This window comes from Adiantum capillus-veneris, chromosome 18 (assembly GCF_014529385.1).
Source record: "Adiantum capillus-veneris isolate H3 chromosome 18, ASM1452938v2, whole genome shotgun sequence".
NCBI classification, from domain to species: domain Eukaryota; kingdom Viridiplantae; phylum Streptophyta; class Polypodiopsida; order Polypodiales; family Pteridaceae; genus Adiantum; species Adiantum capillus-veneris.
Window position 1 is genome coordinate 4,060,546 of NC_140948.1, and position 22,537 is coordinate 4,083,082.

Here is a 22,537-nt window from a genome sequence, read left to right on the forward strand (position 1 = left end):
TAAATTCCCATAAGGGACAGACTCAAGAGAGGTGAACCTCACGATGTGAGATAATGTGCTTTGTAGCACCACTATCAAAATACTATACATGTAAATCTGCACCAACTGAGATGCATGCATCATGGACAACAAGATTATAGGCACACTCTGCACTAAAACCCCATTCTGCATCAACATCAACATCAACATCACTGTCTCCTTTCACAGAAGACTCAACAATAGCTTCATTTGTAGTGGAACCAGCATATGCAGTGGAACCACCCTCTTTCTTCTTAGCCTCTTTGACCTTCAACTGAGGACACTGCTTGATCAAGTGATCATTAGCTTTATAATAATGACAACGTATCTTCTTTTTGCCCTCATCACCAGAGTTTCCAGACGAATTGTTTCCAACAGAAGCATTAGGATTAGGTGATTTTCCACTCACAGAAGAACCATGAGAAGTGGCTTCATTACTGTTACCGCCTTTTCTTTGAGCAGCAATAAAAGCCTCTTCAACTGCACGCTGTCTTGTCCTGTTTTTTGTGGAAAGACACTCTTGCAACAACAATGTGCATAATGCATCAAACTTGACAACTTCGGGATTTCCTTGGGTCATAAGTCTCCAAGTACTAGCAAAAATCTGGTAAGAATCTGGCAAGGCATCAAGAACAGTCTGCACAAGGGAACTGTCTGAAATGACCTCACCTGCAGAAATAATTTGCTTATAGATATCCTTGACACCATCAAGGAAAGTGTCCATATCATCTTCCTCATGCATAGTCTTCGATTCCATCTCTTTACGTAGCAATGCAATTTTAGCTTCATTGCGACTTGCATAAAGACCAGCCAAAATATCCCAAGCCTATTTTGTAGATTTTGTTGAACGAATGTGAAGGATAATAGTGCGCTTCATAGACAACGCAATCAATGTATGAGCTTGCGCATCTTTTACATCCCAACAAGATTGTTCTATCGTAGGCAAAACAACTCTAGTAGCAGCAATCCTTGCAGCAAGACTTGCAACATCCTCAACATCGCCTACATCCTCAGAACCAGGACGCACATAATGCCGTGTACAATATTCTAGACGCCCTTCGACACAAGAACATGTTACATCATATAAGCCCACATAGGGTAATTGTCCCCATCCAAATCTGTCCTCAACAGCAAACATCTTGAACACATCTGTGTTGTTGTCAGCCAAAGTAAATGTTGCGCCTAATGTGAAAACTTTCCAAAAAGAGGAGAAACAAAGCGGGAAAAACACGTGCTATATAGCAAAAACCGTAGAAGACTATAAGGGACCTGTTATGCAAAAAACGGCACTGACAAAAAAAAATCACAAAATGATGAAATAGTCTGCGCAGTACTGCCTGTAGTGGAAATGGAGACCGAAATGAGCCCGAGTCAAAAATTTGAGCAGACTAAGCTCTTTGAACTTTTCCAAAAATTTTGTCTACCTGCGAACGCTCGCCAAAGCTCACAAAAATTGGAGAAAGTGAGCCCGAGAGGACACGGCCTGCTCTGATACCAATTGTTGAAATTAGGGTTGCAGGAAAACACACACAGCTTGGAGAAAGACAAAGGAAGCTCAAGGCACACAACTAAGAGTGTTTTACTTAGTGTGCAATGGAAAAATAGATAGCCCTAGAACGATGGGCGTATATACAATGCTTGGGGGAAAACACCTTCTAAAGAGGAAAAAAATGTCCTGGCACTCCTAAGTGTGTCCACACACATCACTACCACATGTATATGGTAACATTTATCAACCATACGGATGACCATAGATCTCTTTTCCTTCGAAAGGAGACTCACATGGATCGTCGAGGTATCAACATCAATATGAGACATTCCACAAGTGGAGAATATGAATTCTCATGACCTATCACACTACAATCATATTTTTTTATGTGTCACGATGGGTCTTTGGTGTTGATGACTCTCATTCTATGAGGATTATTACGGCACTCTCCTTTTAGATGATTATGTGGCCAAGGTTGTATATTTGGAGCATAATGCTTGTAGAAGTGACTAGATAAGGAGTATGACAGCCTTATGATGGATTATATGGTGGAACCTGGGGATGACATGTTGTCTTACCTTATTATGGTTATAAATAGTGTACATTTTGGTAATGTTTACCTATTGTTCTTGTTAAGAGGTACATCGAGATACTCCATTCATGCTGGCCTCCTTAACTCCCGTTGGGCCATCTAGTCCCTGGACTCCACCTTCTCTGTCTATGCGAGTAGTGTGCATTAAGCACCCTCCTTGTGCATGCCACATGTGCTCCATGGCCCTAATGTTATAGATGACATGACATTGCCTCCCTCTAAAACAAAGGTTACATCCTTGAAAACATGCTTGAACCCCTAAGCAGAGAGAACCGTACATGAAAAACACTCTCCTTGAGTGAACTCAACTTAGAACTAGTTTTCTTCTTTTCTTTGAGAGTTCTCTTTAAGGATTGCTTATTATTTATGAGTTTATCATAAACTCATTATTCCATTATTGAGTTCACTATTGTAAAATCTACTTGTGGTATGAATGGCAACCTTTAACCTTTTAGGTTCCTTCATGTGAGTGACTACAATTACCTATGGCACCTTGGTGCATGAAATGCATAAATTAATCATCACATACTACTTGGCTGGAGACAATAGGATGTCCCCTCTTTTAAGTAATTTTCTTCTACCTATCTCTAGAGATCTTTAAGTAAGTGGCAAAGTAAGACCTCCAAATATTTTAGAACGCTTGCTCAAGCCGTTCACTACTATTGACTTGGCATCTTTGGCCATCTACCCATGGACTTGTTCCCAAGCCAATAATCTTCCTTTTCCCACACGTGTGTACACAATTCCTAGTTGGGAATTGACAATTCACAAATAGGTGGAAAAGGTATTGTAAGTCGCTCATCTCATAGTATGTCATTGGGTAGAGTGACATCTTTTCCTAGAGACTTACAAGGCTACTTAATTGGCTGCAAATTTTAAAGTATGAGTTTTTGCACTCATGATTTTCTAAAGGTAACTTATCGTTCTCTTTACTTTCTTCCTCCCTTCAGGAATATATATGTCCTCGTAGAAAACTTCTATGCCAGGTGTAACCACCTCTTGTACTTCACTTTCTACCTTTGTGTCCGAAGATGAGCACAAAAATGTATACAAAGTGCTCTTAGATGAACCCATGCGTCCCATACCATACATCTTCATTCAAAGTCACTTTGTTGAGAAAGTCTTTTAAGGATCCTAGATCCTAATTATTGAGAGTAGTTTGCGGCTCGTCCATGGGTAACAACTAGGATGTCTCTGTAATCTGAGTGTGTAAAAACGAAGGATTGACTAGAGATTAACTCAAATGGTTGACTATCTAGTTTGTCTCCTGCATGTACAAACCAATTTTTGACCCAAAAATACCTTCGATAACAATTACCAATTCACCTCCTGTTGTCTCAATGGGGTATTCCAACTTTAACGCCTTTATGGAGGGTCACTTTATAGACCTTGTCTTGCTTCCCATTAGTCCAGATAGTCATTACAACTAACTTGATTTATTTGTAAGGTAACGAACATATATTACTAGTGTACTCCTCACTATGCATTTCAAATGCCTACTTCATTGGTAGTGGAGGATAAGAGTAAGGAAATCCTTCCCCACCCTTAAACGTTGTGTTCAGTCCTCTCGACCATAATCATTGCCAATTTTGAAAAATTTGGCCTTCACTTTTAAAGCACCGCCTTTATAATACTCAATTACGTGCGCAGATGCTCCCAACATCCTAACCCATGCACATCTTTTTGAGGGGGTTCATAATCCTCCTTGGTCATACCTGCACAATTCAAGAGAGTTGTGCCTTACTAACTCTCTTCATATTTTATTGGTCAAGAAAAGTAGTGTTGCTTATCATGACCCATTTTCCAGGGCCTAGTACTTCCCCTTCCTTCAAAAATTTGGACGCCAAAACTAAGTGTGGGAGAGAATAACTCTTTTCCTCTCTAATCTAAGAGCTCAACTCTCTATACAAACTTAAATGCAAGAGGATAGTATCTTTGTCCTCTCTCTCTCTCTCTCTCTCTCTCTCTCTCTCTCTCTCTCAAATAGCATTTTAAAATTAAAATATAGAGTTAATCTATCTTTCTATCTCGTCGATGAGGAAAGAAAATCCTCTCTCTCTCTCTCTCTCTCTCTCTCTCTCTCTCTCTCTCTCTCTCTCTAGAGAGAAGTTACTCTCTTTCTCTCTTTTCGGGAGTGCAACCTTCACTCTCTCCCTAGCCTTTTTGCACATGCAAGAAAGCTCTCTCTTAGGAGCGTGAAGCTCCTACATCAAATTTTATTTCTTTTAAAAGTTGTTAATTTTTTGTCTTTCTCTCTCTCAAAAAGCCCTCCAAATTGAGAGTTAAACCCTCCCTCTCACCCTTACTGAACTGCCTAGGACCATGTTCCAATACATTTTACCAGCGTTCGGAAACCTAAGTGGGAATGCTCTCTATCTTCCACAATTATAAAGTTTTGATATTCACTATTTGAGAGTGTTCTTCAGAGAGTCGATTAATAAGGACAATCAGCAGCGCCAATGATTGTTCTCAAAATAGAAGGTGGCATGCAGGCCCTATCCTAAGCACGCAATCATGCTGGCTGCTACTCACAAGTTGGCATCAACATGTGTACGCACTGACCTTCTAAGCCCATGCCGGCCCTTCTAAGCCCACTGGCTATGGTGCACCACAATGAAAGCTTCGTGATCCCTTCACTACTGTACATGTTCAATCTACAATGCCATAGTGTTGCTTGTTTGTCATTCTTTTTCTCTCCGGAGTTCATGGTCATCTAGCCCCAACCTGGACTGGACCCCTAGCTTTGCACGAGTAGTGTGCACAAAGCACCCGACTTGCGCATACCACGTGCTCCGTGGCCCTGATACTATAGATGACCCGACACAAGCCAAGGCCATGTTTGGTTTGTGTTGTCCGAACCTACACTTCTTCGAACCTTGGTTTACACCTCACATGAAGGCACGATTACGTTTGGCTTTCAACACAAGGCTTCTTAACCAACTGAGCAAGGTTAAGGAAGGTAAGTCCATGCACAACAATGCAAAGCAATGAAAAGTTTTTCAAATTTGAGAAGCTATGGTTATGCAAAGGCCAGCAACGCTCTTGCATTCAATGCGAAAGGTCAACTTCGACAACAGTAAATCTTCAAGCCAGCTTTCTTTCAACCAGGGCCAGTTTTTACAACGCTTCCATCACATGTCTAGGTGATTTTTTTTTATCTCTTATCAACTTGTATAATGATAGCTGATACTTGTATAAGCTAAGCTGCCTCTGCATACACATGCAAACAATTGAGGAAAGACAAACTAGAAGCATGATATTTTGCATAAAAGCAGCAAGGTATGTGTATTAATTGGTCGTAGATTTCAAGGAAATTTAGCCAAACTGGAATTCAAGGTCACAAGCGAACTTCTGAAAATTGAATCAATCGATCAATGCAACGATACACAAGGTAAGTCACAAGGCCTTCCACAACAAGGGCACAAGCGAACTTTTGAAAATTGAATCTATCAATGCAATTATATACACAAGGTAAGTCACAAGGTCTTCCACAACAAGGGCATCTACAAGTGCAAACGAGTGCCACTACATCTGTCAAAGGTGCATGCAAGGATGCAAATATGGTGGACATAAAACTCCACCGAAGCAGATTTGTTTCTCTTCCGCAACAACGTACCACACTCTGTCAAGGTGCAACATGCTATACAAGCAGAAGGATGAATAAGTACACAAGTTTTTAGCTAAGTCTTTTGCATAAGGGAGTTAGGAAATTATGTACAAGAGTGCACATAACATTCCTAATTGGCATTTATTTTACCGAATTCACTTTTTATTATGCTATTTTTTTAGGCATTTATTTTGCCTCTATGCATGAACAATGACTCATGCATAGTTGAGGTTTTCATTCTTATGCAAACAAAATATGAAGTTTTTTATTAAAAAATCAGTAAGCATGATTGACCATATCAACATTATTTAGCCGTTTCTTTATCATTTTACATTTGAGAAAACCATTGATATACTCTATGTTGCTTGCATGACATGTATTTCACTAAATGATGACCAACAATACTAAGGTTCATGTATAGCTACAAAGGTAGCAACCAAACAAACAGTTAACACTTTTAGGTTTTTCAAAATCTTAAAAGCAAGATTGGATTATGAAGGTTCGATAACTACAAGGATAGACATCTTTTCTATGGCATTTGTTATCAACCATAAGATAGCCGAAGGAGACTCGCATGGATCGTCAAGATATCAACATTAAATTAAGGCATATTTGACATGTGGACAATTCTCATAGCCTATGACACTAGCACCATATTTTTTTGTGTCACAATGGGTCTTACGGTGCTAATCACTCTCATTCTATGAGGATCATTACAATACTCTCTTAATAGACAATTACGCCAAGGTGGTATATTTGGATATGATAATGGTTATGCTTGCAAAAGTGGCAAGATAGGAAGTATGACAACCTTATGATGGAATATATGGACAAGTCAAACTTTTGATCCCCCTCCAGTCTTTTCTAAGAAAAGAACTAATATTCACTCCACTTTTTGTCTGCTCAAAAGGTGGAGAGGATCAAAAACTTGACTTGGTAACACTATAATTGCATCTAGAGGAGTCTCAATTAGATCTTTCCTTAGCATCATCTAGCCCCCCATGCGCTAGATTAACAACTCAATTGTATGCATGTATGCATGTGCGTGCGTGCATGTGTGCAAAAAGCTAGATTAACAACTCAATTGAATGCATGTCTGCAAGTGCATGTGTGTACGTGTGCGAAAAGCTAGATTAACAACTCAACTGTATGCATGTCTGCGCGTGCATGTGTGAGAAAAGCTTGAAGGAAAGGGGATCAAAAACTTGACTTGGTAACACTCTGTAATTGCAACTAGAGGAGTCTCAATTAGATCTTTCCTTTAGCATCATCTACCCCCCCATGAGCTACATTAACAACTCAACTGTATGCATGTCTGCACATGCGTGTGTGCATGTGCGCACAGATGTGTGTGTGTGTGTGTGTGTGTGTGTGTGTGTGTGTGTGTGTGTGTGTGTGTGTGTGTGTGTGTGTGCGCGCGCGCACGCACGCGCATATAAATGCACCAGAAACTTCAAGCGTTCACTACGACAAGATTATCTTTACCCATTGATGCGGATCTTTACCACAGCATACCTTGAAACATGAGAACCCTGATGTCCTTAGGCGCCAGGAACATAAAGCGTTACTTCTTCAATGGTAAGGAAGATGATGATCCTGAATATCAATCCCCAAAATTTCATGCTGCTTGGGAACTGCACGAAATCCTCTGAAGATTCCAGATATGAACAGCACAGGAACTGGAGCTCCCAAGAACAAGGAGACCCATTCGAGCACTTCCCTTCCACATACCTCACAGGACATACGAACTTACTTTCCTGTGTTTAGGATGCGGTTTCCCATCAGCATCAAGAATCAGATGACGTTCCACCACTGCACGCCAGTACTTCTCCTCATATTCCTTCGGAGTTTGGATCTGCCAATACAGGACAACGCATTAAAAGCAAAATCAAAGACTTGAGAAACCTAATACTTTAAAACAGAAACTCAGCCTCTCCAAATCTACAAATTAATCCCATTCAAGAGTGCATCCATATCTATGAAACAAGCAGGTTGACAATGTGTATAAAATGGTGCAAAACCTACCTGTGTGCATGCCTCAATCTTACAAGAAGAAAAAATCAGTGACCCTACATACTCCGAGGTTAATAATTGGCACATTCATACCCCTCTTATCTTTGCGATTAAACAAGGCACTCTTAGCCTTGGTAATCATCCTGGCATAGATACACATCACAGCATTTAAAAATAAGCAATTGATTGTGTGCAACAAATGCCACATAAAAGTTGAGTTTCATCAGCAGGGGAGAAAGCATTGGAAACCAGCCACCAATTCAGCACTTCCCACTTCCCTGTCTGCCAAGGCACCAAGCCACTCTTTATTATTCGTCCCCAAAGAACAGATCTGATTTCTATTAATGAAAAACTCATGAAGATGCTTGAAGTCGAGCATTTCTCCAGGGAAGTACAAAACTGATACCACTAGGCTCAAACGCCATGAACAATACAGAAACTAGTAAGCTGCTACAGCTGTTGAATAAACGAGATAAAAGCTGGAAGGCTCAAATAGAGTGAGGTGAAGGTTATTTTGGGGAGAGTTAGCGACAGAGGAACAAGAATGGTGGATTGACGCTTCAGCAGGAGCTTGCTGTGCTATTTGCTGTGCATCCCCTGCTTGCCCCTTCGCTTCCTCTGTTCGTGCCCTCAGCAAACCCACCAAACCACACACATCTCCCCCCCCCCCCCCCAAAATAAAGCTTTCCTTTGGTGCCCCGATTTCTTTCTCCTTTCCCTTCTCCCACATCCTCGCCGCACATTTTTCTCGCATTCCTTTGCAGCATTGACTGAACCCTTGTATGTAGGCACCCCTTTTAAACTTTCCCGCAAAACTAAATAATGAACATAGCAAAGCAACATGGCTGACACAGCACTTCCATAAATGAAAGAAAAAAAAAAGAACACAGAAAAACTTTGGACATCAAAAGTAGCTCTTGCATTGCAAATATTTTTGAAAATGTTGTAGAAGTTCAAGGTTCTCAAGATTGATGAGAGCCCACAGTGATTCAAATGAGAAATATACATCAAAACAGCTCATTACCTTACTCAACGCTAAGAAGGTTGCTTTTATAGTGTTGTATGGATTTGCAGACCCTATCAACTGCATTTAATACGCACAAGTCAGTAAGGATGATGAATGACTCACTTTTGGAATTTTGTTGTATGTGCTAGTTGTTGGCAAAGATTTAATTCATGTGCTTTTAGCTCATTCATGATGATGATTTCAAAATATGTGTTTACAACTAAACTTCATTCATGTTGCCTATTTCCTTCGGTTGGTCCAGAGTATAGTTGAATTGAAATAGATAAGACTATCTGCCTCTTGACTTCTCGCTTTGTCCAAATCCATCCTCCTTTTGAGGAAGTTTACGTAACTAGTGAGTTTTAGCCGTCATGATTCTTCTCACGAGTCCCAGTTTGTAACTTCAGGTCTTCTGACCATGCAGCTCTAACCCCAACTTCACTTACCTTTGACTTCACAGTTTTTATTCCAGCAAGTTCCAATATTCCTCTGACTACCCCGCCAGCTCGAAAACCTCCAAGGGTCCATTCTGGCCACAATCGGACCTGTTTGTACGAAAAAACGAGCTACTTAGTTCAGCAAAGAACATTGTACACGGCCTGCTCACTCTAGCAAGAAACCAACCACATGGCTACCAACGGTACAAACACAGACTCACCACATCAAAGATAACAACCATTTTACCTTTGTTTTTTCATATTTTGCTTCCACATAATGGTAAATTGTTTGACCTTTGAACCTTTCAAAGTAGTGCAGGTTGTTCAAAGATTTGATACTGGCCTAAATCAAACAAAATTTGGTTTTCAATAAGCCAGAACACAGAGAGCTATAAAAGAGTGGGCGGAAAAAACAAAACCTCTCTGACTGCTCCAGCTGCCTTTGGGCCTTTTCCCTTTGCCCATCCAACAAGGCCATTCCCATTTCCACAAATGACAAGAGCAGTAAAACTTACCTCCCCTCCACCCTGGAACCATATTTAGTAAGTTACTAATGAAATGAGAGTTAAAGAGTTTGAAAAGTACTACATTAAAAGAAAATACCTTGGTAACTTTGAATGTTCGGTTAACATCAACTGTGTGTGTGATGAATTTCTGTCAAAAAAAGGGTGCCAGTCAATGCATGAAAACACTCACCTAAAGAAGAGTGACAAATAACACGGGTATTAGATTGAGACAGAAGCTTTCCAGTGAGCAAAGCACAAGAGAAGAAGAAGTGCCTTGAGCTATGCACCATTCACACTGCTCCCTTCCTTTATTTCTCTATTGAAGAATTCCCTGCCCCTCCATGGTTGCGGTCCTGGATGTGCACCTATGGCAAAGATGGATGCAACTTGACCAATTCCTGCTCTCCCACCCCCCAAAATAAGAAAGATAACCCCCACTTTCCTAAACCCTCCTCCCCCTTCTTCTTTCACTGCATGATTAAATAAATAAGAATCCCCTAGCACGATTTTGGGACAACACGCTCCTCCCAACCATCAAGTGATCCTTAAATATCCTACATATATGGTTCAATCGTACAACCAAGCAAACACTTTGTTGCAGCAATGAAGATAACTACCCATCCAAACCACTGCCACTTTCTAAACCATAGGCTTGGGAGAGGGAGACCCACTTGTTGCAAGAAACAAAGAAAAAACACAAAAGATTGGAAATACACAAGCACATAATATAGCCAGCGATGAAGCAAAGCATTTCCACTTGGACATGAAGCGACAGGCTCGCTAAGGAGCACAAAGGAAACCTAAAGAGAAATAAAAACCATGGATGACCTCCAAGGAAACAAAACACAGCTGAAAACAACAAAATAAGTGTAACACGGCTAGAAATACTTTAAGCCTTAAAAGAACCACCCGGTCGCTGTTCAATGGCATCACATTGGCACTGCCCTATGTTATCAAGGTATACATTGGACCAAAACAAATGAATCTATCTCAAATGATAGGGGCCATGTCGAAACAGTGAGTGTGCGGACAAAAATTCAAATCACAAACACAAAGAACCGCTACTAGAGTAAGAAGAATGGAATATACGCGGAAATCTTTGCACTGGAGCAGTATAATTTCCTTAGCTGTCTGCCCGCCAAAACAGATTTAAAGAAAGAAATGATTTTATATTTTCCATCCAATACTGGAATTCAGAACGCATAAAATAACTAACTATACCTCTAACACTTCATCTAGCCCTCAAATAAATACTGCGCAAATTCAAAGCCTTCACCTGTAACAGAATTTCACTTTCTCTACTCTTCATATAAGCAAGTCTCTGTGTTGGAGTCTCTGGCTTTTCCTCCTCTTCGTCATCATCGAATTGAAACTTTCTGTAATCGCCAGGGGCATCTTCTCTATGCTCCGAGTCAAAACTGTCCCTGCCACCTAAACCCTCTCCACCTGGAGCATAATCTCTATCGAAATTATCAAAATTATGAAATGTGCGTTGCCGGCCGCTTCCTCCTCCACCGCTTCCTCCTCCACGGTAATAGCGAACTCCACATTCTGCAATCATTACTCAAAGCTTTGACAGCAGCTAAAATTATATTAACACACCGAAACAAAAGTACGACTCAAAGCCAATGTCTAAATCAAAGTGTAAAGCATAACCTCCTAACATACTCAAAGCAAGAGACTCACAAAAATAAAGGAAGAAACAAAAGAATAAAGCAGGCTATCTTAACAGGCATGAAGGGCTAAAGGCTGCCTGCAAAGACGCAGATATGGCACACAAAATGCAGCAGGAAACAGGGCTGAAAACGCGGCTTGATGGATCAGTTAATGGGCAGCGATGTGAGCAGTCGATGCGGCGAGGGAATGGCCAAGAGAGAGGGTTGATGACTGCAGATTGTCCAAGGACATGCAGATGCGCTAGCGCTAGCAGAGGTGCAAGTCAAGCGAGGAACTGGCACTCAACTGACAACGCTGGCAGCAGGAGATGGCTGTGATCTGCTGGCTGAAAACGCTAGACAGAGGAGATAGAAAAGGCTAGCAGAAGTGCACTCTCCAAAACGTTGGCGCTCCCTGCTCCCTATACTGCTTGTGAACTCTTTAAGACTTAGGTAGGGCAAATTTGGAGCACAAAGTTATAAAATCAAATCATTTGTGGAATGGCTCGTTGGATTCCTCTAACCTAAAACTACATGCATGTCATGCTAGATGCGCACGGTAGTGTAACAACATCTATCAAAACGCTTGAACAATACATTTATTCAAGAGGGTTCCAAAGCTGGAAAACCTGATCTAATGGACTCATCCAGACATGCAAGTCTTGCGAAAATTCAATACACTCACAAAATTGCCGGTATTGGTCCTCCTAGGATTCTAGACTCCTATCTAGAGATGGTACAGAATGGGCTCTGGAAGTCGATGAGGCATGTCCACATGGCACAAAAGCCATGTGCACGTGACATTGAATCTTGAGCCTTCGTATGGCTCAACTTTTGCATCACAACGTACAGGTCATATATTTAGTCTACCCATCCTTCCAAAGAGTTGGACCACTTCAGAGTCCCCCCCCCCCCCCCCCCCCCCCCCCCCCCCCCTCTCTCTCTCTCTCTCTCTCTCTCTTCTTTTGAAAACGAACATGGCTTAAACCTTGTTAATATTCGAAAATATTACAAACAGACATACTTGGCCAATTACAAAATACGTCATCTTTTGGGACAAGCAATGTCGTGGTTGCCTTTCCTCTTTTCATGTGTTGCTGGCTATGTTGATTTGTTGTCTTTTGAACTGCTTGAAAAAGGTTAAAACCCAGCCGACTCCCATATAAAGAAACTCGTATTTTGATTGGAAAAAAAAGAACTCTGTGAGCACTGTGCCCCATATTGTGGAAGGAGCAAGGACAATTCATTGGTCTTGCCGATGGTCCAAGCTGATACTTCTATTAATAAGGAGTATAAATATGGATTTCGCAATCAAACAAAGAGACTCTAGACACTTGAATCATTCCAACACCATGATTACCAACTAAAACATCCTCAGTCTTTGCATGTCAAGTTGTGGTGGGGTAAGACCTGGGCAATAAACAGACGTGCCCACGCTGTGTTCTCGAGAGATGAAATCCATTGCAATACTTTCCCAGGGGCGGGTAGGTATGGATAAAAGGCTCTAACAATCCCTGTGCTTTATGCCTGTCAAACTTGACCTTCAGGCATACCAAGCAACTGCGCACAAACTCGTCCACATCCTTCTTGAGTCTCGGCCAAAATAAGTATCTCTCTACCCCTTTCAAGGTGGTAGCAATGCCGCATGACCCGTAAAAGGCGGACAGTGGCATTCGGTTAGAACCTTTTCCCTCAACGGTTGTGTAACACACAACATGGTTTTCTTCATCAAGTAGCCATTCCGAATGGAATACTCCGCTACTATCTCCCCTTTCTGTATTCAATTGAATATATCAGCAAAATCTGTTTTGTGGCATACTGACCGACCATATCCTCAAAGTTCCTATGATGTATCGTGGAAATAGCAAGAACCAACGGCTTTCGGGACAAAGTATTTGCCACCAATTTCTTCTGTCCGTGCACATGGACAATCGCGAAGTGAACCGTGACAAGATGTTTACCCACCGCATCTGCTTTTTCCGATAGCTGCCTCCGTGACAAGAAGTAGAGTAAACTCCCATCATCTGTGAAAACCGTAAAATCGGCTCCGAGTAGGTAATGTCGCCACTGAATAAGAGCATGGATAGCCACCAAAAGCTTTTTCTCACAAAACTGTGTTGTCAATTCTGGCCTTGAGAACAATCGGCTCTCGTAGGCAATGGCATTGGCCTTCTTGCATTAAGACCGCATCCAGACTACGACCACAGGTATCACAATATACTTCAAACGACTTCTGCAAGTCCGGCAAAGTCAAAACTGGTCCCGTAGTCATTTTCTCTTTCAAAGTCTGAAAGGCAGTCACTTATGCGGGTCCCCTCGAGAAAGGGACTCCTTTCTGTGTCAATACATGCTAAGGGGAAGCAACCTCTGCAAACTTTTCAATGAACCGCCCGTAGTACGAACACAATCCCAAGAAGCTTCTAACTTCATGGACATTCTTCAAATCGGGCCAATCACGGATAGTCTCTATCTTGGCCGGTGTCACAAATTGAGATAAATAGAATTTCTCTTATTATTGAAGCCAAAGGATATAGAGAGAAATAGATAGAGAGAGAGAGAGAGAGTGAGAAGATCGACTCAGTACTGGGGACCAGAAGATGGGCTGGTCCCCCCCCTTAAAGAGAATTCTTTATTAGGGAGAATCTTTTTACAAGCACAAGAACCGGAGAAAACCCCTCCGTTCTAAATCTCTGACTCGATGGTCGTTCCTTCCCGTAAGGGAAATCCGAGAGACAAGCTCTCAATCCTTTTTCCGTCTGTACTCGGAGTTGAGACTCCGCAGACAATTTCCAAATTCCGTTTCTGGAATTCCCAAGCGTAGGCCGAAGCCTTCTCGCTTCTCCTTCGTGATGAAGTACCTGCAAACACACGCAAACACACGACAACAATTCGTATGGCGAATCCACAATAGGTACCTGTCGCTCTTGCGCGAGAAAAGAGACTTCCGTGCTTCGTAGTCTCGCGATCTCTCGCGTCTTCTGGCGGCAGAGTCTTCTCTTGCTAGCGCTGGCCACCTCCCTTCGGTGAGGGCATGTGGTGCTTTTATAGCTCCTTCACCACGGCACGAATAGCTGCTCGCGGAGAGATCGCGGCTTCTGTTCTACCCGAAATAGGGAGAGAGAATTCGTTGGCTGGTTTTGTTGCTTTATTTTCTAAGTGGCTGTCCACTTATTAAGTGGACGGCCGGCATATTTTTAAAATTGGTCTGAACCTGCCCAAAAACTCAATAAAACCTTATAAGTTAAAATCAATGCTTTCACAGCACTTCCCAGGCGTCCCTGGATGCAACCACATGCACGAATGCAATGCAAACATAGATTCCTCGTGGGAAAGCGTTTGCTCTTCCCGGAAAACTCGTTCAAATTTTCCGCTTTTTAAGAAAAGCTTCTCAGAACCCATCTTTATTCTTGTGCTTGCGTCTTTACGCGTATTCCTCTTTCCAGTTCGGATTTCCTCTCGACTATGGATATCCCCTTTCCGATGCACCCGTCACCCACCTTGTGACGCATCAGGAATACCCATCACCTAGTCCTTTCCTACCAAACTTACGGTACAATCCCCTTCACGATGCTCTATGTCACCCATCCTATGACGCATCAGAGATGTCCGTTCCCGGATGGTCGGATACGATGGTCGGATACTTCTTCCCGATGCTCCCTGTCACCCATCCGATGTGACGCATCAGAAGTACCCGTTCCTGGTGGCCTTACAGATATTCTCGTTCACAGTGCTATCGTCATTACTTTGAATGACGCACTAGGAATACTCTGTACTGGAATGTCTCCAGTGAGAAAAACCCTCACTTAAAATTTCAATAATTCATTTAGAATTATTTTTCCTTGATGTTCCAAGCGAGAAAACCCTCTCACTTATAAATCCAATAATTCATTTAGAATTATTTTTCTGTCAGATAAAGCCAATTTAGCAACAGCCGGATCCATCTGCACTCCTGCTCTGCTGACACAATGTGTCCCAAAAAGTGTATCTTTGGTAGGAAAAATTCACTTTTCTTCGCATTAATCACTAACTTGTGATCTCGTAATGCCTGAAAGACTTGAAGCAGATGTACTCTATGTTCTACCTCATCCTTGGAGAAAACAATGATGTCGTTAAAGAAAGTGCCAACAAATAGTCTATACTCTCGAAAGATCCTGTCCATCATCTGGTTAAATGTCGCAGGAGCATTGGTTAGGCCAAAAAGGCATCACCAAAAACTCAAATAACCCAAAAGTCGTCCAAAAGGCTGTCTTGTAGACGTCTCCCGGTGCGATTCGGATCTGATGATACCACTCTTCAAATCAATTCCTGTAATCTGTCGAGTATATCATAGGAATCGGAAATCTGTTCTTGATGGTGATTTTGTTGAGAGCTCTATAATCGATTCACATTCTCCAAGATCCGTCTTTCTTCAAAACCAACAACAGTAGAGAGCAATACATTGAAGTACTTTTTAAAAGACCCTTTTCCAAGAGGTCTTTCACTTGGTTCATAATCTGTTCATTCGGGGCTCGGCTCACAGGGTAAGGTGGCCGGTTCGGTGGTGTGCTTCCAAGTATCAGATCGATAGTATGATCTTTACGACGAGCAGATGATAACTCGCCTGCCGGGCCCTCTGAAAAGTAATTGCCATGAGTATGGAGAAAAATCTTGGTGTTCTTTTGTTCAGGTCAAAACATATTCGACCTTCATCCATCGTTCAATTCTCTCCCAAAAAGTGAGTAAAGAAACTGAAGTTCATCAAGTACAATCTCTGAGCCCTTAATTTGTCAAAGTCGCATTCTCGTCCCGTTGTGAACCACGGGGTTGTTCTTGTGGTACCAAGGGATTTTGAGTAGAACGTCACAACCTTCCAAGGCAACTACGTAAAACTCCGCGTACCCTAAACACCCCTGTCATTGCAAACGAAGTTTGCCAATGCTCGGTGTAATGGCAACATCCCGTCCAGGTGCCACTCGAACTACATCCGCCTGTGGCCTCAGCCTGTTGGGCGTATTTCCAAATCGAGCCGCCAATTCAAGAAGTTGGCCTTGGCTCCTTCATAAGAGCTTCCCGATCTTTCTGTTTGCTCGGCAAAGTTTGTACTTTCATTCAATTGATTCGATTCAGGCCCCACGCAATGTGGTACCAATTCTGCTTTTTATCTGCCTTTTTTGCCACGTCCCTCAGCTGCTTTAGAACTTTTTGGCCTTTCTTCATCCTGTTCATTCATTACCTTTTTAGGGCACTTCATGGAGATATGCCCAGTTTCCCCGTATTCAAAGCACTTCCCCTCCTTTATGAAGCCAACCCTCTCTTGAGGACTAAGCTTCGGTCGTGCATCCTTGTCTTTCTATACTGGGTTGCTCTTTCTCTTTCTACTTTCATTTTTCAAAGTCTGTTCGGCTCTTTGCGTCATGATGTCATCTGTGGGGTAGGTCAGACTGCCAGAGTGAATGGCAAAACCCCGTTTCGCATGACTCATCAACTCTTGATGGAAGCTGACTTTTGTTCTAAGCAGTGATCTCGGATCTCTGTAGGTAGACCCAAGGTAAACCGCTCAATCTGTTCCTTGAACGAGATCTTCTTAAATGAAGAGGCGGGTAGAAAAGAGCTCCATAATCTCTCGGAATAAGCATCCACTGTATCCTTCTTGGTCATCCGAAGATGGTTCCAAGCAGTTCGTATATTGCGTTCATACTCTCGAGTCAGCCAAGAAGAAATAAAAAGCCTTTTAAATTTCAGCCATTTAACTCGCGTTGTCTTGTTCAATAGAAGCATGGACCAACAAGTTCGAGCATTCCCCTTAAAGTAAGAGGCAGCTCTCCAAATCTTAGAGTGCTCTGAGTAACGCCCTTCAAAGAAAGCTATGTCAAACTGCTATACAAAAGACAAAGCCTTCGAAGCATCTCTATAACCAGAAAACGTGTCAAATTTAATTGATTGTCCACCTTCCTTAAACTCTCGGACTTTCTTGCTTTTGTCTTGCAAAAAGTCATACTGGTTGGCTTTATAAAAATTCATCTTCTTTGCATAAAAGTTGTTGTCATCAGTGTCCGAACTGTCTGTAGACGAGTCCTCTGTAGAACTATCACTCAAGGAGCGAGATTTGGACTTCTTTGCCTTTTTCTTGCCCTTTTCGAAGCGTTGCTTTTTGCTTCGCTTTTTGCTTTTTCTGTCTTCTTCGCTGGAGTCAGATGAGCTAGAAGAACTGTCAGAAGAAGAAGAAGAAGAACTAGGTACGCCTTCAAATCGAACACGCTTCTTCTGTTTCTTTGCCTTTTCAAATGTCGATTGACGACCCAAATAACCCAGGAAGTCGGCGCTTTTCTTCTGCTTTTTGTCGTGCTTTTTAGCTTTGTTTTGCGCGTCAAAAAGCTGAGCAATTCGTGCATCAACCCCCTCTTCTAATTCTTGCTCTCTGTACATCCTGGGAGTAGGAGGTTTCTTGGGTGGTTCTGTGGTCTGCCGCCACTGCACGTGCACCTCCTCGAAAGAGGTCTCGCTCATATATTTTGCACACTTTGGGTCCTTCGCAAAATTGAGCATCATCTTTGTTGCGTCGCCGATCGATTGTTGGCGCTCCATCTCTTGCGTTCCGCCTGAGTAGGCCGAGGCGGGCCATACTCCTTGCCTGAATCTTCGTTGTGATCCCTTCCCACATTTCCTGATGCAGAGGGAGTCGACTGATCTTTGCCTGAAGCCATAGGTGCCGCGGAAAAAAAAAAATTGGGATCGGATTTCCCATAGAAGAGAAATCGGTCGTGCCCTGATACCACTGTAACAGACTTGGACATTCCAAGTCAAGAATCTACCGCGACAGCACAAATAAATACTTCAAAACAGTTGGCAGATCACAATTGATTCGACACTGGCCCGACGGAGTTCTGTGCCTAGAGATATTGGCCCCAAAGACTGGCGCCCCTTTCGGTATTTCTTTTTGTATTAATCTAAGTTTGAAGTACAAGAGTGCAGGCTGACACTCACACTCAGACTCTGCATACAGATGCTCTAAGTAATGAGGCCCTGCCTGCATATTTAAGGATTACAAGGGATGCCAAAAGCAGAGCCCCAAAAGCTGAAAATCAAAAGCTTTGAGTATTTCTAAAAGCCTCATAAAAATAAAGCAAAGGCTCTTTTTTTTTTTCTCTTATGCTTTAATAAAAATAAAGCAAAGCTTCAAAAAGCGGCAAAACTGCCTAGATCAGCAGCATTTCATAGAATTCTGACCAGCTTTTGCGTAGAGAAAAGCAGTCCGTACAGCTCAGCCACGTCAGCATGCTTTTCCGGAAATCCCGCCGCAGATTCCGCCGCTTTTTCCGGGTCCGTACGTTGCTGCCACGTCAGCACTATAGCACATTTTCCGGTTGTTTTCCCTGTTGCCTGCCACGTCAGCAATGCAGTCTTTTCCTGCTTTTCCCGGGTGTGTGTATGTATATAGGGCAGCTACGTCACTAGTTTGTGATAGAACCTCGGCTTGAGCCTCAATGGGCTCTACTTGAGAAAGTTTCCTTGTCTACTATAACATTGGTGGAGCTTGCAGAAATTCTATAAACCTGGGATTCTACACCAACCTAGAAAACACATTCACCGCAGCAACTAACTGTGTCGTGAAGAATCCTCGTCTAGTTGCCCAGTCATAAACCCTTGAACTTTTGGAGCATTCACATCAACAAAAGATACAGACAGTGGCAGCCGTGAACTCTTGCCAACCCCGAACACTCCAGCAACAGTCTGTCTGTCCTTTTAAGAGGAACCCTCCACCCTGGTGTCATTCGTTATGTCAGCCATAGTGTCATTCCTAGTTCCTGTGCTTTGCGTCTTTGCCGAAAACCAACCAAGGCTCAATCTTGAGGAAAAAGTCGTTATGTCCCAACGACAGAACCATGAAACCAGCCAGTAGACTCTCTAAAGGGCGGTACACTTAGACTTTCACCCGACTTTTACTTTGATCAACTTTACGACACAAAGGAACGTCACAAACAAACATGTGTCTCGAATTCGACACTTTAAACAAACCACGACTTGGCAGCTAGAGTGACTCCAAGTAGACACTAACACGGCGTTGGCCCCAAAGGTTGGCGCCCCTTTCACTATTTCTTTATTCCAATTAAACTCTGGAGAAAAACTATAAACTCCTACGTGTTGTCCCACTTTTATTGGGCTGAAAATGGCCTCAATTCGGCAACATAACAACTGTAGGGCTTCACAAAGAAAATCCCCATGCAATAGGCGACTTTCCCAGTGCATTAGAGTACTTTCCTAAACCAGGCGAGAAATTACAGCAAGCTGAATTCTCTATTTTCGGCCTCTAAAATGCACCAAAACACATGTACGGTGATTCCCTAGCTTCCCCGGAGCTCCTCGGACTGTTAAGCAACAAAAACGGCCAAGACCCTAAACCTGCAAAAATACACAGTAGACTGTAGTTCACTGTTTTAAGCTCCGTTTTGTGTGCCGTCACATCCGTATAAAGCCCTCGAGTTCCCACACTTGTAGGGCTACTTGTCCTTTGATTTGGATGAGATTTCTCGCGAGGAATCTCTCCAAATCAACCGGTACCTGTGGGGGATGAGCAATTAGCTAATCTTGTGCAAGACTCTCTTGCCTCGGCAATCGCACATAAACCCACACACCTGTACATACAGATGAGTAGCCCTTGAGCTGGGCATCACGAACCTATATTCATAAGGCGGGAGAGGTGCACGAGAGCAGAATCATCGTGCTACATAGAACAGAGGAATGCAAGCTTTCCATTAAAGCTATAAAGCTACACCCACTACTTACACACACACACACACACACACACTATAGGCTTCACATAAACCCACACACCTGTACATACACATGAGTAGCCCTTGAGCTGTGCATCACGAATCTATATTCATAAGGCAGGAGAGGTGCACGAGAGCAGAATCCTCGTGCTACATAGAACAGAGGAATGCAAGCTTTCCATTAAAGCTATAAAGCTACACCCACTACTTACACACACACACACACACTATAGGCTTCACAATGGAGTTCAAAATCAGTCCCCCAACAGCCCAAATCGATTTTGGGCGCCCCCTCCTAGCTGAGGTGTCTTGTTCAGAGCTGCCAACTGTCTCTTATGCCTTTTTGAGTTGATTTCCTAGTACCCATGGGGCATAAATGACTTTTAACTGAGCCTAGCCACCTTTTTACTACTCGGTAGTCCATGCAGATTGGCCCTATGAGCTCGTGGCGACCCGCCCTTCACTACTACCGGTTAAACTCTCGGCTATTGGCCATTACGCATTGGGCATACAATGTCCAGCCATTTATGACTTCAATAGGAGGGTAATAAAAATCAAGGGAAAGAAACCAAAAACTAAGGTTAGTGGTTGTCATAGCCTCGTGACACTATGCAACATACAAATATAAGGCAACTATGGAGAAGACCGATCGCTGAGGTATAAAGAGATAGGACATCTGAGAATGAGAGAGAGAAATGAAATGAAATGATATATTAACGTCTACAAAAGGCCAAAATGACCTATGAGACCAACTGATTACAATGATGAGTCTAGTACCAATTCTAGGTACAAACAAGGAAAACTACAAACAAACTGATAGGAGTGCTACCGACTCCTATGGGTGGCTCGTAGGCTGAGCAATGGTATCATGCCATAAAGGTACAAAGTGGGGATAAGTGTCACCATGATACAATATAGCAGTAGCATGAAGCCTATCCTGAGAGAGAGAGAGAGCTGGGAGTTAATAACAAACAAATCATACAAGTGACTGTCACAAGTTAGTGATGTGGCACGTTAAGGGGGGTAGGGTTTCAATAAAAACCTCACCCTACCTAACTTGAAGAGCATGGCCAAGGCACCTTAACCCTAAAAAGAGAAAGCCTAAAGGCTAGCCAAAGATTCCACAATTTAGGGCACGTTGACGTGCCATTGCTGTACAGGCGTTCTCTGTTTTGCGCTGGCTTAGTGGGACATGGCAAGGCCATACGGATGCTAGATTTGCACCATGCTTTTCGGGATCAGTAGCTTTTGGGATCAATGCTTTTGAATTTGATGCATTTGGGGATCTACTTGATTGGCAATCTCTCTCTCACTTACAGAATTTTCACTCATAATTTCATTCTCTCCTCTCTGTCACCAAGAGGTGTATTTTTCCTTTTGCCTTCTTTGAATATGTACTACATATTTTTCTTTGTTTCATTTTTACTTGTTTTCCCTTGGAACCCTTGAAAAGGTGCAAGTAAACATTGCATGGCCAATGTGAAACAGCTGCAGCCAAACGGGTTTCTCGCATCAAGAATCTAGGTCGGTCGGTTGGTGACTGTTCGGGCTAATTAGCAGAGTATGGAAGCTTCTGTCCACCTAAATAGAATTTAGGCCACTCAATAAGTCATTAAGAACTTTATAAGTTGGGATGTACTGCCAAAATTGGGTCAAAAACCTGCAATTTCAGCCCTTGACAGGTTTGGATAGCTTGGTGTGAGTTTGGTGTAAGTGTACGGATCATTGGTCTTCAATTGAATAAAGAAATACCGAAATGGGGGCAAGTCTTTGGGGCCTACAGGGTATCGGTCTCGTGTGTGCAGTGACATTCTAGTGGTTAGACACATCTGTGTACTCTCTTCTTCTCAATCCTCTGTGTGAAATTAACAGGTTAATTGAGTTAGAACCACCCTCTATTGTGTACAAGCCGGTTATACTCTCTCTCTCTTTGTCTATTGCACATCTTTCTCATTAAGTAAAAGGAACCTTGTGTACATATTGAGCACTCATCCTGAGCTATCACCATCAGCACTTCTGCTGCACCCAACATCTTGTGACTTTGCCCTCATGATGTGGCATAATAAACATGCACCAAGACACCTCAGTCCAAATGTCTCTCGAGCCATCTGATTCAGCCCCACACGCAAATCTAATTCTGAGAGAGTGCCTACAAATGAAGCTTCCAAGAAGCTGCAATATGTCATGCTGTGGCCAGAGGCTCCTGGTTCACAATCAAAGCTTTATCAGCAAGGGAGAGATGCTACGAAGACTAGTAACATAACTCTTGACAAATAAACTGTGGAAATCTATCAAACAATTGCTACAAAGAGACATCCATCCTATTTTAGAATCCCAAATTACATCGAAGGCATTGGGTCCCTCTTATCAAGACACAAGTTTAAGCACTTAGCAGGATTTTCTTCTAGCAACTGAAATTCTTCTTGGTCCTGTGGACTAAAAGGAGAACCTGAGAGGGGAATAA

General features: G+C 42.5%; 1 protein-coding gene across 1 annotated transcript in view; it reads right to left on the reverse strand.

The window, feature by feature from the left end:
* Positions 1-6,930: 6,930 nt before the first annotated feature.
* LOC147435160 (Ribosomal protein S5 family protein) overlaps positions 6,931-22,537 on the reverse strand; it is a 59,392-nt gene continuing 43,785 nt past the window's right edge. Inside the window, exons 4-10 of the mRNA XM_086488267.1 lie at positions 10,945-11,219; positions 9,766-9,816; positions 9,582-9,689; positions 9,410-9,505; positions 9,172-9,270; positions 8,744-8,803; positions 6,931-7,561 (exon numbers count right to left, since the gene is read on the reverse strand). Coding sequence (XP_086344393.1) covers positions 7,439-7,561; positions 8,744-8,803; positions 9,172-9,270; positions 9,410-9,505; positions 9,582-9,689; positions 9,766-9,816; positions 10,945-11,219 — 812 coding nt within the window. The 3' untranslated portion in view covers positions 6,931-7,438. The remainder of the gene's footprint in view (positions 7,562-8,743; positions 8,804-9,171; positions 9,271-9,409; positions 9,506-9,581; positions 9,690-9,765; positions 9,817-10,944; positions 11,220-22,537) is intronic.